This window comes from Rhinoraja longicauda, chromosome 5 (genome assembly GCF_053455715.1).
Source record: "Rhinoraja longicauda isolate Sanriku21f chromosome 5, sRhiLon1.1, whole genome shotgun sequence".
NCBI lineage: Eukaryota > Metazoa > Chordata > Chondrichthyes > Rajiformes > Arhynchobatidae > Rhinoraja > Rhinoraja longicauda.
Genome location: NC_135957.1, coordinates 25,630,676 through 25,648,236, shown reverse-complemented (window position 1 = coordinate 25,648,236; position 17,561 = coordinate 25,630,676). Strand labels below are relative to the sequence as shown.

At 46.0% G+C, this 17,561-nt stretch overlaps 1 protein-coding gene across 1 annotated transcript in view; it reads left to right on the top strand.

Annotated features, from left to right (window-relative positions):
- LOC144593501 (potassium voltage-gated channel subfamily KQT member 5-like) overlaps window positions 1-17,561 on the top strand; it is a 173,139-nt gene that overhangs the window by 138,060 nt on the left and 17,518 nt on the right. The window contains exons 4-8 of the mRNA XM_078399168.1: window positions 2,390-2,565; window positions 7,005-7,130; window positions 8,662-8,772; window positions 11,460-11,555; window positions 16,334-16,422. Of these exons, the coding sequence (XP_078255294.1) occupies window positions 2,390-2,565; window positions 7,005-7,130; window positions 8,662-8,772; window positions 11,460-11,555; window positions 16,334-16,422 (598 nt within the window). The remainder of the gene's footprint in view (window positions 1-2,389; window positions 2,566-7,004; window positions 7,131-8,661; window positions 8,773-11,459; window positions 11,556-16,333; window positions 16,423-17,561) is intronic.

The window sequence follows — 17,561 nt, the reverse complement described above, 5'->3', positions numbered from 1 at the left end:
CTCTTTGGTTGCTGACTCTGACTGACAAACTCACACTGGTCATCCAGATTCGTGCACGCAGCAGAGACTGCCTGGGCAAGACAATGGACAAAAAACACTCAAATAAACATAGAAACATAGAAAAATAGGTGCAGGAGTAGGCCATTCGGCACGTCGAGCCAGCACCACCATTCAATATGACCATGGCTGATCATCTGAAATCAGTACCCTGTTCCTGCCTTTTCCCCATATCCCTTGATTCCTTTAGCCGTAAGAGCTAAATCTAACATCTAACATCCCAAACAACTTGACAGTGCCATCGTCATTAAAATACAATGCATCCTAATGTCTCTACTTCCTCAAGGCTAAGAAAATTCAGCATGCCTCCAGCGACTCTGACCAATGTTTACAGATGCTCCATAGAAGCATACGATCAGCACCACCACTTGGTTTGGCAACTGCTTTGCCCAACATCACAAGAAACAACAGAAGTTATGGATGTAGCCCGGTCCATTACACAAACCAGCCACCAACCCCCCATCTTAACTCCATCTGCACTTCACACTGCCTCAGGAAAGCAGACAATATAATCAAGAACGATTGACATCCTGCTCATTCCCTACTCTTCACTCTCCCATCTGGCAGAAGGTACAACAGCTTGAAAGCAGGTAAAGCAGGTAACCCAGTTTCAGGAACAGCTTCTTCTCCGCTGCTATTGGACTCTTCAATGGGCCTCTCGTGAGCAGTCGATGTAGTCTCGTTCTCTCCATCTACCTTGTTGCTTCCCTTGCACTATTATTTTTTTAATCTGCACTTTCTCTCTAACTGTAACACTATATTCTGCACTCTGTTTCCTTGATCTCTTTGCACTGCCCTTTGTACTTGTAAATGGTTTGATTGTACTCATGTATGGGGTGATTCATGCCTGTTTAGCATGTAAAGCACAGTTTCTCACTGTGTCCCGGCACATGGGAATGAATAATAATAATAATAATAATAATAAACATTTATTTTTTATAGCGCTTTTCCAAATGCTCAAAGACGCTTTACAAAAACAGTCAAGACATAAAAACAAACAAACGAACTGTCCTGACGGAGAAGCGGCGAACAAATAGCGCCAGCGTCCTCTCACGTCAGGGTCCGGCAGTAGACAATAAAGAACACAAGACACACAATACTTTATTGTGTATAATACTTTAACAGTACTTTAACTTTACTGAATACTTTATTGTCACATGTGACAAGTCGCAGTGAAACTCTTTGCGTGCATACCCAAGGTATGCAATAGTCGCCCCAATAAAGGGCGCTGACAAAGTTAAAAAGTATCCCGCACCAGGTCCACCTTTGTTTTCCTCCCCCTCCCCTTCCCCCTCCCCCATGGTGGTCCCCACAAGCCGGGTCCTCCATTGTTCCTGCCCCTGGCGGCGATGTCCTCAATCCCACGTGGTCCATCCTCGTGTCCTCCAGTCAATGCCTTCATCGACTGCCGCACCGACCTCTCCACTATCGCCATCGGGTCCCCTCCTGGCGCCTCCGTGGCACCGATCCAGACCCCACGTGACAATAATAGATCAAACCAAAACAAAGAGTTATTAATACAGGTGATCAGCAGATTGTTCAGAGATTGCAGGTTGGGCTGGAAAGAGAGCAGACAAGATTTATGAGGTTGTTAGCAGGAATCGAGGGCCTCGGCTATACGGAGAGTTTGGGCAATCTAGAACTTTATTCCTTGGAGTGCAGGGGACTAAGGGGGTGATCTTATAGAGGTTTATAAAATCATTGAGATTAATTGATAGGCTGAATGCTCAGAGTCTTTTATCCAGAAGTAGAGGAATCAAGAACCAGACGTCATAGGTGTAAGGTGAGAGGGGAAAATGTAACAGCAACCGGAGGGGCAACTTTTTCACTCAGAGGATGATGGGTATATGGAACGAGCTGCTTGTGGAGGTAGTTGGTGCAGGTACAATAACAACATTTAAAATGCACTTAGACCAAAAACATGGATAGTACAGGTTTAAAGGGATATGGGCCAAATGGGACTAGCTAAGATGGGACATCTTGGTCGGCATGGACGAATTTGCCTGAAGGACCTGTTTCCATGCTGTATGACTCTGTGACTCTAGGGGTACCACAATATTGTGACATTCAAGGCATCAAAAAAGGAATTACATAGACATAGTTGCGTGGTGAAATAAAAATAAATGTAAAGGTATAAGACTGGTTAGATTCCAATAAGGAAGGCTAAACACTAAGAGCCTGATTTAATAGAGATGTTTCTGTTGGGGGGGGGGGGGGGGGAGATCAGTTGTGGTTGTCGAGGAGTCACAGAGGAAAGGCTCAGTGTATGAGAATGAAGGCGGAGAACAGGGGAAACATGGAGGGAACTTGCTGATGTCTTTGCCCTCCGCAGATATCCTGGTTCTGATCGCCTCTGTCGCCGTCATTGCCGCCGGCACCCAGCAGAACATCTTTGCCACGTCCGCCCTCCGAAGTCTCCGCTTCCTGCAGATCCTACGCATGGTGCGTATGGACCGTCGAGGAGGCACCTGGAAGCTGCTGGGCTCCGTGGTGTATGCGCACAGTAAGGTGGGTGAGTGTGGGGATCTGAGCGGTAGGCTCATCGCCCAGACCCCATCCCAGCTTGTAACTGGGCTCAAACAGCCACTGATCTTTTTATTGACCAAAAATAAACCTTTTTCAGGGTAAAAAATACATACAAAACAAAATCGGTGCAAAAACTCTTCGTACATTCTCAGCGTCCATACATTCGTTAGTGTTAAACCCAGTAGCGTTTAACACCCACACCTTAGTGTTTAACACCTATCTTTAAACAGAACAATTCACCCTTGCCACTCATGTGGCCCCTGGGGTGATATTCATTTCCTTGTTTGAGGGGCGCCTCCACCAGACTCTGCTCCTCAATGTTCAGCAGCTGAAGGACCCTAGACTGTAGCCCTAACCCCCACAGAGCCTTGGAAACAAAGCCCCCAACCCACGTATAGCTGCAGCTTGGAATGGGCCTCTGGACAACATCCCCTGATGGACATCTTGCTGATCAGCGAACGGCCTTCCTAACTGACTCCCTTACCTTGTTCTCACTCCTGCTATGAGGCGGAAGTAAGGCTTGGCTTTGAGGGTCCCATTAGTCCACGGTGAACATTCCTGGCCAGGAAAGGCCTCAGTGGCACATTGGTAGAGTTGCTGCCTCACAGTGCCAGAGACCCGGGTTCGATCCTGACCACGGGTGCTGTCCGTACCGAGTTTGTACGCTGTTCTTCCTCTGTTCACATGGGTTTTCTCGGGGTGCTCCGGTTTCTTCCCATCTTGCAAAGAATGTAGGTTTTGTAGGTCAATTGGCTTAGTAAATTGTGCCTAGTGCGCAGGATGGAACCAGTGTTTGGGGATCGCTGATCAGCACGGATTCAGTGGGCCGAAGGGCCGGTTTCCACGCTAAATCTCTAAACTAAACTAATTATCCCTGGCCAGGGAAGGCCACAGTGTGGGGCTGCATAAGTGAAAGGTTTCAGAATGAAAAGCTGCTGTTCATCAGGATCCTGAGGTTACTGCAGGAGCAAAGAGCTTGTCTAGAACAGCAGAATCCCAGGATTCAGCGCCTTCTTAAAGAGGGGAAGGAAAGATGTGGCCAATCTGGGACAGGATCTCCTCAGAGAGATGGTGGAAGATGATAACGAGAATTAATATCGGAGTTAGCATTGATTTATTCTAACACTAAATTAAATTACTTTCTTTTATGCTATATGATGTTATGATCCACTATTTTGTTTTCTTTATTCTCCAATAGACAATAGACAATATGTGCAGGAGTAGGCCATTCGGCCCTTCGAGCCAGCACCGCCATTCAATGTGATCATGGCTGATCATTCTCAATCAGTACCCTGTTCCTGCCTTCTCCCCATACCCCCTGACTCCACTATCCTTAAGAGCTCTATCTAGCTCTCTCTTGAATGCATTCAGAGAATTGGCCTCCACTGCCTTCTGAGGCAGAGAATTCCACAGATTCACAACTCTCTGACTGAAAAGGTTTTTCCTCATCTCCGTTCTAAATGGCCTCCCCCTTATTCTTAAACTGTGGCCCCTTGTTCTGGACTCTCCCAACATTGGGAACATGTTACCTGGCTCTAATGTGTCCAACCCCTTAATAATCTTATACGTTTCGATAAGATCCCCTCTCATCCTTCTAAATTCCAGTGTATATAAGCCTAGTCGCTCCAGTCTTTCGGCACGGTAGCGCAGCGGTAGAGTTGCTACTTTACAGCGAATGCAGCGCCGGAGACTCAGGTTCGATCCTGACTACGGGTGCTGCACTGTAAGGAGTTTGTACGTTCTCCCCGTGACCTGCGTGGGTTTTCTCCGAGATCTTCGGTTTCCTCCCACACTCCAAAGACGTACAGGTATGTAGGTTAATTGGCTGGGTAAATGTAAAAATTGTCCCTAGTGGGTGTAGGATAGTGTTAATGTACGGGGATCACTGGGCGGCACGGACTTGGAGGGCCGAAAAGGCCTGTTTTCCGGCTGTATATATATATGATATATATATGAACATGGTCTTTCAACAATGGGTTGTGAGCGTTGTTGAAAGGGCCAGCATTGATTGCCCATCCTTATTGCCTCTGAGGAGGCAGTTACAAGTCAACCATATTGGTGGGAATGGAGACGCATAGAGACGATAGATTTCCCCCCTGTATAGTGAGTCTTTTCAACAATCCAATCACTCCGCGGTTATCATGACTGATGCTAGTTTTTAATTATAGATTTATTTGCGGGCACATGAACAAATTGTAACTGAACACTCGGGAGGGACAGCTGGCATTGTACCTCTGGTTCCAAGTCTACCCACCGCAGGGAACTTTCCACACCTCATGTCCGGATCTGTTGCCGTTGACAGGGAATGATTGTTGGGATTAGTCAACAATCCACCATTCGTGTATCAAATGGCTCCCAGAATGGTAGAAGGAAAACAGTTGCACCATCTACATTTCCGAATGGGCATTTCTGAGATCCCGTGAACCATTTCCAAAATATAATATTTTCCATCCTACTGATTAACCATTGGTTCACCAGGCTCCTTTCCACACCTGGGAATCTAACACAGATGGCTCCTGAGAGCTGTGGAGGAGACAATGATACCTCATGGCCCCTGCCGAGTGGGACCAAGTGATTGGCCACTGCCAGTCTTATTACTTCATGCCAACCTGTAGCTCTTAAACCAGAGTTACATCGACTTACAAAGGGTACTGGAACTTGTTCTGTCCCAAGAGTTATCTTAAAGATTGCTATAATGGTAGGGCTGCCAACCTCCGTGACTGGGTAGCTCTGCTCTGGAGCTCTTGAGACAGGAAATGGTGGAGGTGTATCTTGTCTCATAGGGTGGCAAGGCGGCAGAGCGGTAGAGTTGCTGCCTTACGGCGCCAGACACCTGGGTTCGATCCTGACTGCGGGTACTGTCTGTATGGAGTTTGTACGTTCTCCATGGGGCCGTGTGGGCTTTCTCCGGGTGCTCTGGTTTCCTCCCACACTCCAAAGACGTACAGGTTTGTACGCTAATTGGCTTCTGTGAAAATTGTAAATTGTCCCTAGTGCGTAGGATTGTGCTAGGACACGGGGTGATCGCAGGTCGTCGTGGACTCGTTGGGCCGAAGGGGCTGTTTCCACGCTCTATCTCAAAAGCTCAAAATCTATAGTCTAAATCTCAGGAGCTCCACCACCCACTAACAGTAGCAGGAGATAGCTGGGAGGTCAGGGGCGCAGGTCAAACCCCAGGAGCCTGGATCCAGAGACGAAAGAACAACATTTACATATACAGACACACACACGCACACGCACGCACGCACACACGCACGCGCGCGCACACACACACACACACACACACACACACACACATACTGAATGCATGGTGAAGTAGAATCATCAAGCACGCTGATGATCATGGGGCCATTGGATTGTTTTATGACTCAGCCCAATGTGTCCTTGCTGGTTGAAACGAGGCCCCCAACCCTATTCCACCTTCCGGCACTGGGTCCGTAGCCCTGCAGCTCACATCTACTGGTGGTTCAGTGTGAGTATCTAACAAGCTGCTGGAGGACCTCAGCAAATCAGGCAGCACCTCTGGTGGTCATGGGTGACCCTGATGCAGGGCGTCAGTCCAAACCTCGACCATCCCTCTGCCTCTACCTCCATGGATGCTGCCCGATCCTCCTGCAGTTTGTTTTCTACTACAGATTCCAATCAATGGGTGGCATGGTGGCACAGCAGCAGAGCTGCTGCCTGGCAGCGTCAAAGGCCCTGGTTCGATCCCAACTAGGGGTGCTGTCTGTACGGAGTCTGTACCTTCTCCCCGTGACCGCATGGGTTTTCTCCGAGATCCTCGGTTTCCTCCCACACTCCAAAGACGTACAGGTTGTATGTACATGTGGGTTAATTGGTTTGGTAGAAATGTAAATTGTCCCTAGTGTGTGTAGGATAGTGTTAATGTGCGGGGATCGCTGGCCGGAGTGGACTCGGTGGGCCGAAGGGCCTGTTTCCACGCTATATCCCTAAACTAAGCTAAAACTGAACACTGTTTAAATGTGATGAGAGTTTCTGCTGTCTTCAGGCAGAGAGTTGCTGACCCCCAGATTGTTTTATTCATCTCCCCTCTAACCTTTCCCCTAGTTACTTTAAATGTATGCCTCCGGGTTTTGACCTTTAGTTTAGTTTAGTTTACCTGTCCGATAAAAGGTATTAGATCCTTTCTATCAGAAAGCCATGTCCCACAACCACACCGTTAGACTCACTAAGCCTAAGCACCATTGCTAATTCCTTCTGTCAGGATCTATACCAAATATTCAGAACCTCCTTCGTCCACCTAACACCACCACAGGCTTGGTGGCCAGCCTTGACTCTTCATGGGATTATGAGGTTGCTGGATCGTTGCAGATTTCCGTGTGCTTGGTGCTGGCTCATGGACCCCGCGCTGTCGACAGGCCCAGGAGACACTGACACTGTGTTCCTTTCCCTCCCTGCAGGAGCTGATCACGGCCTGGTACATCGGCTTCCTGGTGCTTATCTTCTCCTCGTTCCTGGTCTACTTGGTTGAGAAGGATTCCAACGCGCAGTTTGCCACGTATGCAGATGCTTTGTGGTGGGGCACGGTGAGTTCATCCTTTTGTCGTGCTGACTGGTTTTCGCATAGACTTCATACGAGAATGCAGTGGAAACCAATTTTGAAATGATCATAGAAGATAGATAACTCAGCGGGACAGGCAGCATCTCTGGAGAGAAGGAATGGGTGACGTTTCGGGTTGTGAAACTTCTTCAGACACCCCAGGTCCTTCGACGAGCAGAGAACACAGGAACAGCCGACCTCAGCTGATGGGGAAACTGGAGATGCTGCATCCCCCAATTTACAATCAGGATCCATCCCGACTGCCTCAACTCTCTCTCCCACCCTGCTGTTGTGATGATAATTCATTTTTCAGCAGGGCAGTTTTCAGGGAGTGACTTCTGTTCAATGTCACTGCATTTGATGGTGTTGTACTGCCCTGTTCCAGGTGGGGAATGAGATAGGCACAAAAAGCTGGAGTAACTCAGTGGGTCAGACAGCATCTCCGGAGAAAAGGAATGGATGACATTTCGGGTCGAGGCTGAGTATTCGGTCTGGAACACTGAACAAACCCCTGACACTGGTAGTTCAGTGTGTGTATCTATCGAACTGCTGGAGGACCTCAGCAGATCAGGCAGCACCTCTGCTGCATTCCAGCATCTGCAGTCCCTTGTGCCTCTAGGTGTGAGTATCCAGTCCTACAACATGTGGGGCACAGGAACTCCAGGCTAGGCTAAGTAGATCTTCACTGTCTCCTCCCATTGCATCAACTCTGTTTGATCTTCTGTGCTTTCTGTCCTTGGAGAGTTTCTCCAACCCTGTCAGAAACTCCCGGGTGCGTTTTGCAAAGCTTTGGCTAGTCAGCTAGCAGACTGACCACTGAGGTTCCTGCCATAAACTGGAGCGGTGGGTGAATGGGTTTGTTGTGGTATTAGTACCTGGTCCCTAGAGAAGCTCCTCTTCCACCTGAGGCCGGCTGCAGTCCCTGTACTATCCAAGGCCAGTGGCAGCAGCTGGGAACTTATCCACTCACAGCCTCAATGCTGCAATAAACAGATTCCCTCCCCCCCCCCCCCCCCCCCCTTCCCCTTAGGGTGACAAGATGGCGCAGTGAGTAGAGCCAGCAGCTCAAAGCGCCAGAGACCCAGGTTCGATCCTGACCTCGGGTGTTGGCTGTGTGGAGTTTGCATGTGTGCTCCTGTTTCTTCCCACATCCCAAAAGACGTGCGGGCTGGTAGGCTAATTGGTCTCTGCAAATTGGCCTTTAGTGTGTAGGGAATGGAAGACAAAGAGGGACAACATAGAATGTGAGATCGATGGTTGACATGGACTCGGTGGGCCGATTGGTCTGTTTCCATGATGTATCGCTAAACCAAACTAAACTCCCTTTCTCCACCAGCTATCTCCCTTCTACTCCATCAGCCTGAAGAAGGGTCCCAGCCCACAAAGTCGTCTGTCCATTTCCCTCCTCAGATGCTGCCTGACCCGCTGAGTCCCTCCAGCGCTTTGTTTCTTGCTCAAGATTGCAGCATCTGCAGTCTCCTGTGTCTCTAACATGTGATCCTTATCTCTCCCTCCAGATTACACTGACGACCATTGGATATGGGGACAAGACTCCCACCACCTGGTTGGGGAGGCTACTCTCAGCGGGATTTGCCCTCCTTGGGATCTCATTCTTCGCACTTCCAGCGGTAATTACCTGAGAGGTTGGGTCGAGCGTAATGTGACCGGGGGTTGGGGGATGAAACTGGGGCACAGCCACTCCACCGTGGTGCTGAAGTGGCTGCGTTTCAGAGTGAGTTGGTGACCTCTCCACTGCAAGATGGGTTGTAGTCAAAGAGCAGAAGAGGCTGCCATCAACTTACGAAAGCAGCTTCATTTAACCGTTTGCTGGTGGCATGAAGAGGGACATAATGGCCGGAGTGATCAGCGGCGCAGACTCCTGAATCAGGGTGTAAAGGGTTAAATTATGAGGTGTTCTCATGAACTCGTATGTAGACCCTCAGAACACGAGTGCTCTAACCGAGGAGTCAGTTAAGATGATCAGAGAAGTGTGAGAAGAAGGCAGGTACGTAAACTCTCAGCCCAGATGGTAAGGCCGTTGAAATAGTGTAGATTAAGAGGACGTGGTATTGAAATTAGAATCAAAGCAATTAAAGGTGTTGATGCTTCACACAGGCAGCAGTAGAAATGAACGTAAAAGGTTGTAAATTTCCACACATGTCAGCCAGCACATGGCAGGGTGAAACAAAGTTATTTGTAGCTCAGTAATGGCTTGAATTACAGGAGGTGGACCTCTCTCCCCAAGAGGATATGGATGCCGCCATCATTCTGAGCTTACGAGATCGATCAACTCTTGGAGGGCAAGAGGATCGAAGGACATGGGAAAAGGCGGGTGATTGTGCTGAAAAAGTAGATCAGCTCTGAACTAATTTGCAGAAGAGTCTCAAAGGGCTGTTCTCTTATTGTTCCTTCAAGGGATGTTTAATGGTGAAATTGAGTTTTAAAGTATTTTTTAAATAAATTAAACTGATCCCAGATAATTACTGCAATTCTAATTGTCCCGACTGTATCTGCTAAAGTTGCTAAATAGGAGGAATAATTTCTCCTATTGTGCCGCGACACATTCTCACCAGTAATAAGAAGCATCATTGCAATATAAGGAGCCCGAAGATGGTGTTGAGACCGTGACTGTTTTAACCGAGATGGGAACCCACTTGGACATGTTCATCCTCAGCACAATCCTTCCAGGGAAACAGGAATGGGAATGACCTTGCATAGAAACAGTTTAGTTTAGTTTATTATTGTCACATGTACCGAGGTTCAGTGAAAAGCTTTTTTGTTGCGTGCCATCCAGTCTGTGAAAATACTATACATGAGATTACAATCAAGTCGTCCACAGTGTACAGATACAGGATAAAGGGAATAGTGTTTAGTGCAAGATAAAGCCTAGTAAAGCCTGATTAAAGATAGTTCAAAGGACTCCAATGGGGTAGATGGGAGGCCAGGAACATTCTCCAGTTGGTGAGAGGACAGTTCAGTCTAGGTATTTAACACAGAAAGTGGCTGTGAATCCTAGCAACAATAATATAGCACTTTTAACGTAATAACACCATCCCAGTGTAAATCAGAGAAAAGGTGAATGCGAGTTACTTCACTGAGCCAAGGACCTGCCTTTACACAAGCTGCCCATCAATGAAATTGCTCCCATCTGCTCGGCTCGAAGCAGCACAAAGAGCTCAACAAATACTCTGCCTCCCGGCACTCAGAGTTGCTTTGGACATTAAGTATTGGAAGAAGCGAGGCAAGAAGAGTTGTCAGGCTGGCTGACAGGGTTCCTGATCTGGTTGCAGCAGTCATCGCTTCACACCCCTGGGATGACTTAGACCACGTCAGGGTGGGAGTCACTCACGGGCAGTGTTAGCCCCTATCAGGTAGACAGCTAGTCCCTCAGGAACCTCCCATGGAGAGGTTATACCCTAGGCCAGCCCAGATAACCACATATAGTCCCAGAAATGCCCAGGGAATATGGCATGATCTTCTCGGAAAGCCATTTGAGTGATTTTTTTTAATAAGCCGATCTAATTTTCACCACTTTCCATATATTCACCTTGCAAAAAATTCATGAGAAAATGTATGGGTCTCTAACATTTTAGTTTAGCTTTCTTTATTTTAATTTATTTTAATTTATTTTAATTTACTGTCACGTGTACCAAGGTACAATGAAAAGGTTTTGTTGCGTGCTAAGCAGTCAACAGGGATACAATACATTACAACCGAGCCATCCACAATGCACAGATACATTATAAAGGGAAGAACAAATAACATCTAGTGCAAGATAAAGTCCTGTAAAGTCCGATCCAAGATAGTCCCAGGGTCTGCAATGAATTAGATAGTATCTCAGGACTGCTGAGTTGTTGGTAAGATGCCCAGGCAAATCCTGTAATATGTTTACTTGCTTGTTTGCTTGCTAAGTTCTGTACCTCGCTATGACAATGAATGCATGACTCTGGCAATAAATGTTAAACTAATACTTTTAGCAGCGAGCATGAAAGGTTTATTACGACCCTCAGTTAGAGCACCGGCTGTTATGTTGAACGCCAGACCTTCCATGGGATTTTGAGTGTTATAATGAGGGATATAATTATATATTATAATGAGGGATGAACAAAACAAACTTTTTCATTCGCCAATGCAAATTATGGAGCAAAACAATGGGTCTGTTTTAAAATGTTGCGGGAATAGAATGGATAGGTATGCATGCAGTTAAGCAGCTGAGGGGGCCAAGCATGGAGAACCAATCATCCCAGCAACTTGTGTGGGTGTGTAACCAGTTGGAGCCGGTGAAACTGATGTGCTTTCATGACTTTTACCACAGGGCATTCTTGGCTCAGGGTTTGCGTTAAAAGTTCAAGAACAACACCGGCAGAAACATTTTGAGAAGAGGAGGCATCCTGCTGCAAGCCTCATCCAGGTGGGTCCAGTACTGACCAACACTGAAGTGTTGGGGAGTGGTAGGAAAGAAAAACTGCAGATGCTGGTTTAAATCGAAGGTAGACACAAAATGCTGGAGTAACTCAGCGGGTCAGGCACCATATCTGGAGAGAAGTAACGGGTGATGTTTTGGGGGTCGAGACCCTTCTTCAGTTGGGGAGTGATGATGGGGACGTTTGCCATTCAGGTAGGTCCATTACTAATCCACACTGCAACTCAGGAGTGATGTTGGGGATGTCAGTCCATAATGGTAGGTCCATTACTGATCCACATTGCAGCATTGGAGAGTCTGAAGGAGGGTCCCAACCCAAAATGTCACCTCTCCACATTCTCCAGAGATGCTGGCTGACCCACTGAGTTACCCCAGCACTTTGTGTTTTTTTTTGTAAACCAGCATCAGCTGTTCCTTGTTTTTAGCATGGGAGTGGCGTTGGGGATGTCATTCCATTCAGGTAGGTCCAACGCTGAATCACACTGCAACACGGGAGTGGTGTTGAAGATGTCAGTCCCTGGTGTGGGTCTGTCCAGACCCAGAGACCCAGGCAAGGCAGAGGCAAAGAAAAAACTAAAGATGTCTCTGCAAAGGCAGTCATATTTCTCAAAGAAATCTGGTGCCTCTGTGACAGATTTGATTCCTTGAATAATTCCCAATGGTGAAGAATCAAGGACTAATAGAATGGATATCTGCAACACTAAAGCAAGGCAAGGCGATCTTAGGACCCTTGGACTGTTAACAACAGTGACAACATGTTTATTGATTCTTTGAGTCACATACGATAACACAGAAACAATGACTCAAGCACAGTGACTGAGAGCCGTGCTTTTGTGCAGTGACTCAAAACATAGTACTCACCTAGAGTTACCCACGTATAGATACTTAATTTGGGTCCCACCTGGACCACCCAGTTGCAGATCTCATCACAGCTCTGTTCGAAATGCAGACAGGCAATTGATTATAAAGTTGAGGTAAGGAAAGGTTGTCGTTGACGTCAAGGGGCCCCTGGAAACCTGAGAGAAAATATTCCTCACTGGCAAAATACATACCAAGCAGAAACAAAAATGGATTTGGTTGTTTTGACCGATCACCTCAGCCTTAGGACAGCACTGGAGGACTTCCTCTAGGCTATGTCTGAGCTTCAACCACCTTCAGCTGCTTCATCAATCATATCCCCTCCATCATGAGGTCAGGAGTGGAAATGTTTGGTGATGATTGTATAGTTTGGTGATAATTCCATTCACAAGCAATAAAAGGGGAGTACCTTCACTGGGAGATTTGCTGCTCAATGCTACATTCTTGAAGGAGATTTTTGGATGGGTAATAAATGCCAAAAATAATCACTAAACTCAGAAGTTACTAGCACTAGAAAGGACTCGGGCAAGACAGAGATTAGAAAAAACCTAGAGTAACCTTTCCAGGTTCAAGACTCCAAAGCAAATATTATCTGCAACTATGCCAGGCTAGAGAATTGTGTAAGCACAACCATTTCCAAGTTGGATGCAAGAGAAATAAGGTAGCTTAAAGCACCCCACAGAGTCAAGAATTATATTAAATATACAAATCAGACATTTTTATTTTTGTTATTGATGTTTGTGTGATTAAAGTACCACAATTTCCAAAACATTTTGGTCATTAGGATTTTCATATTCACTCACCCTGATATTCATATGAAGTTCAAATTCATGAAAGCACTTAGCGAGATGATTTAATAAACACAATACCTCCATAAGAGTATTCCGACAATTAATTATTCTTTCTCATTTTAATTAACTTATTTCCAACAGAACTCTAGTTTTGTTTTTAGTGCAGTTCAGTTTATTGTCACATGTACTGAGGTACAGTGAAAACCTTTAGTTGCATGCTAACCAGTCAGCAGAAAGACTATACATGATTGCAATCGAGCTGTGCACTGTGTACAGATACATGATAAGGGGAATAACTTGTGAGTTAAACTTTAGTGGTGGAAGGCAGTTAATACATTGCCACAGAAGACTGTGGAGGCTAAGTCAATGGATATTTTTAAGGCAGAGATACATAGATTCTTGATTAGTCAGGGGTTATGGGGAGAAGGCAGGAGAATGGGGTTAGGAGGAAGAGCTAGATCAGCCATGATTCAATGGCGGAGCTAATTCTGCTCCTATCACTTATGACCTTATGTATCTACAGAGGCTTTCTCCAATCCTTCCATAGACTCTTCGGAACACAATGACCCATTCTTCAGATGCTAATCTTTAAAAATCCCTCTTCAGTGAGTTGAATGTACTGAGTGGTGGCTGGTCACGTTGGAAGCTGCCAAGTGTGAAACTCAGACTTCAGAGCATTCCTGCATGAACTTGAGCTTTCCCCAGCATTCCAACGTGAAGCACCCGCCTCAACAGCGACACAGTGTCCCGTTTTATTTTACGTTATTGCAGAACGGAGCGCCATATGTCAGGGGTGAACAGCAGGGAGCATCAGTGAGGATCATCTTTCACTGCCGGGGAGGAAATTGATTAAAATGCGAGGGCATGTTTCTTGGGCTAAGCTTGTTTGCCCTCGAGTATAGATGATTAAAGGGAGATCTAATTGCAGTGTTAAGGGTGATTAGGAGATTTGGCCGGGTAGGTGGACAATAAGCATTTCCCCTGGAGCAGAGTCAGTTACAACCAGGTCGTTCGGAAGATGTTGCCCCACACAGTGAACGGTGAAAATCGAGGAAGCTGTCATAATGCAGCAGGGTAATTAAGGGAGAAAACTTGGGTAAAGGAGAATAGCTGCAAGACTGGCCTAAGGATAGACACAAAATGCTGGAGTGACTCAGTGGGACAGGCAACAACTCTGGAGAGAAGGAATGGGTGACGTTTTGGCCTGAGGACCTGATTGGCTTCCTGTCCCAGTGTTCGCCACAGCAAAGATCACAACAATTGCAATTCGACAAGTCAGTTTTTTAATAATTTAAATCATTTTCTTACAATTCATAACTGCATGACTTATGTTAAGTCTGGCCTGCGATTTTAGAGGCAATTAGCAGCTTTCTATAGAGACTTCCTCCTAGCCCTTCACAATTCCTTGAGACACAATGACCCATTCTTCAGACAGTAACCTTTCCTAATACTCCCCAGTGATCAATAATTAACTTAATGATAACAACATTCACAGACCCTTTCTTTATCAGTGCTATGTACCACTGGGCATGGCTTATTTAAACTCAGAAAGTGTATTGCTGGGCCTCCACTTACTGGAGTTTAGAAGATTGAGGGGGGACCTCATTGAAACTTCCAGAATAATGAAAGGCATAGATAGGGTGGATGTGGAAAGGATGATTCCACTGGTGGGAGAATCTAGGACCAGAGGTCATAGCCTCAGAATGAAAGAGTGCTCTTTTGGAAAGGAGGTAAGGAGGAACTTCTTTCGTCAGAGGGTGTAATCTGTGGAGCTTATTGCCACAGAGGGCTGTGGAGGCCAGGTCAGTGGATATTTTTACGACAGAGATAGACAAATTCTTGATTAGAACGGGTGTCAAGGGTTATAGGGAGAAGGCAGGAAAATGGGATTAGGAGGCAGAGATCAGCCATGATTGAATGGCGGAGTAGACTCGATGGGCCGAATGGCCTAATTCTACTCCTATAACTTGTGAACGTATCCACGGAACATTATCCCTCTAAAAATTGTTCCCAATATGAATCACTTGATCCTAATGGGAAAGGACCACTTGAGTGTTAAGAAGAACATTAGCAGGGTCAGTGAAGGAAGACCTATATGTGCTGGGTATCAAGAAGGCTCTCCACCCCCAAAATGTCACCCATTCCTTCTCTCCAGAGATGCTGCCTGTCCCGCTGAGTTACTCCAGCATTTTGTGTCTAACTTGAGTATAGAAGATAGGACATTATGTTGCAATTGTACAATACGTTGGTGAAGCCTCCCTTGGAGTATTGGGATCAATTTTGTTCATCTGGCTCTCGAAAAGATGCCATTAAGCTGGAAGATTTATAAGGATGCTGCCAGGACTTGAGGGCCTAAAATATAGGGAGAGATGGACAGGCTAAGACTTTATTGCTTGGAGTGTAGAAGGCTGACTGGTGACCTTATAATGGTGTACAAAATCATGAGGAGAATAGATAGGGTGAATGCACAGTCTTTTTCCCAGGCTAGGGGGGTCAAGAACTAGTGGGCATAGGTTTAAAGTGAGGGGGAAAAGATTTAATAGGAACCCGAAGGGCAACTTTTCCATATGGTGTGGTGGGATATGGAATCAGCTGCCAGAGAATGTAGTTGAATCATGTATAGTTAACATTTAAGACATTTGGTCGGGTACATGGAAAGGAAAGGTCTAGAGGGATATGGACCAAATGCAGGCAAATGGGATTAACTTAGATGGGGCATCTTGGTCGCCACAGATGAGTTGGATCACAGGGCCTGCTTCTATGCTGTATGTATCTGTGACTCTATGTGAGCTAACACCTGTTAAAAATACTCTTTTAACACAGAAAAAAATAGTATTTTTATTTGCAGTGCAACTTGATTTATTTATTGCTCAGTCGTTTTAGTATTTGAATTTTAAAAGAATTTGACAATATTTAGTAGCACATGGGGACAAGTTAAAGTGTTAGAGTGAATTCTCTCACGCTACCATTCCCATTTATGAAAACACCAGACCTGAAACCAGTTCTTCCAGGGATTGTCGTGTGATTTTTATCCACCACTCTTTTTGGCCTGTTTGACTTGCTGATTTTCTTTTGTGCCTTCCTCCTACCCCGACCATCTTCGCCCTTTGACCCAAGGCTGCTTGGCGGTTTTACTCCACCGACGGGAGTCGGAGTTACCTGGGGGCCACCTGGCGATTCTATGAGAGTATCCTGTCTCCACTCAGGCATGTATCAAGTGCTTTGATCATGAATGCACCAATCATTGGGATTGCTTTCACTAATCTGCTGTTCTTTTCCATTTTTTTTACTTTCTACCCCTCGTTTCCCCCTCCCTCCTGGCCTTGTTCATTTTCTCTGTATGTAAACATCTGCACGTAGTATGTGTGGCATAGTTATGCTGCTGATGATGAGAACTCGGTTTCCATAGCAACCTGGAAGCCGCATTTGAACGCCTTGCATATCTGCAGCCCTGCAAAGTAGGTACAAAACTGGCAGCTGATGTTGTTATGTTGGCGTCCGTCTTCTGGCTTGTGGCTATCCCTTGCTTTTTGAAGCTGATTCCATGTGTTCCTGTGAAGCTGCAGCTGTCCGAACAGTCATTGGTAGGATCCAGTTACCCCAGCCCTGGAAAAACCACTGCCTGCCAGACAAGCAGAGTTAAAAGGGATATGTGCAAAATATTTACTCTCAAATCCTAAAGACTTTTTAAACCAAAGTCAGGGTCTTTTTGTTTGAAAATCAGAAAAGACCCTGCAAATCCTGGGAATCAGAAAGAAAAAGGGGGTGTCAGGGGTTATGGGGAGAAGGCAGGAGAATCGGGTTGAGGGAGGAAAGATAGATCAGCCACGATTTAGTGGCGGAGTTGACTTGATGGGCCAAACGGCCTAATTCTGATCCTCTCACTGGTGAACTTATGAAAACTATTATTGCTGTAAACACCCGGCAGGACCGTCAGCATGTTTGGAGCGAGAAACAGGGTGAACATTTCTTTGATGAAGGGTCTCAGACCAGAAATATTACCTCTGTTTCTCTTCAAACAGTTGCTGCCTCCTCTGCTGAGTATTTCCAGCATTTTCTGTTTTTATTAGATTTTGTTTTAAATACTTAAAAAGTACCAATTGGAATTTGAACCGATTCTCATCAAAAAGAAATGATAGATTTGGTCTTATGTGCATTTCAGGCACAACTTCTGTTGTCCACAATGTCCAGGCACAATGCACATATGCCATTATCCAGCCCAGTATTCACACTCCATTCAGAATGGACAATTATAATTAGGTGCTTAGCCAGAGGTTTGTGGGATTCAATGCACTTTACTGGTCCCTGGAGTTTTTGATGGGGCAAAATGGAGAGAGTAAGAGAG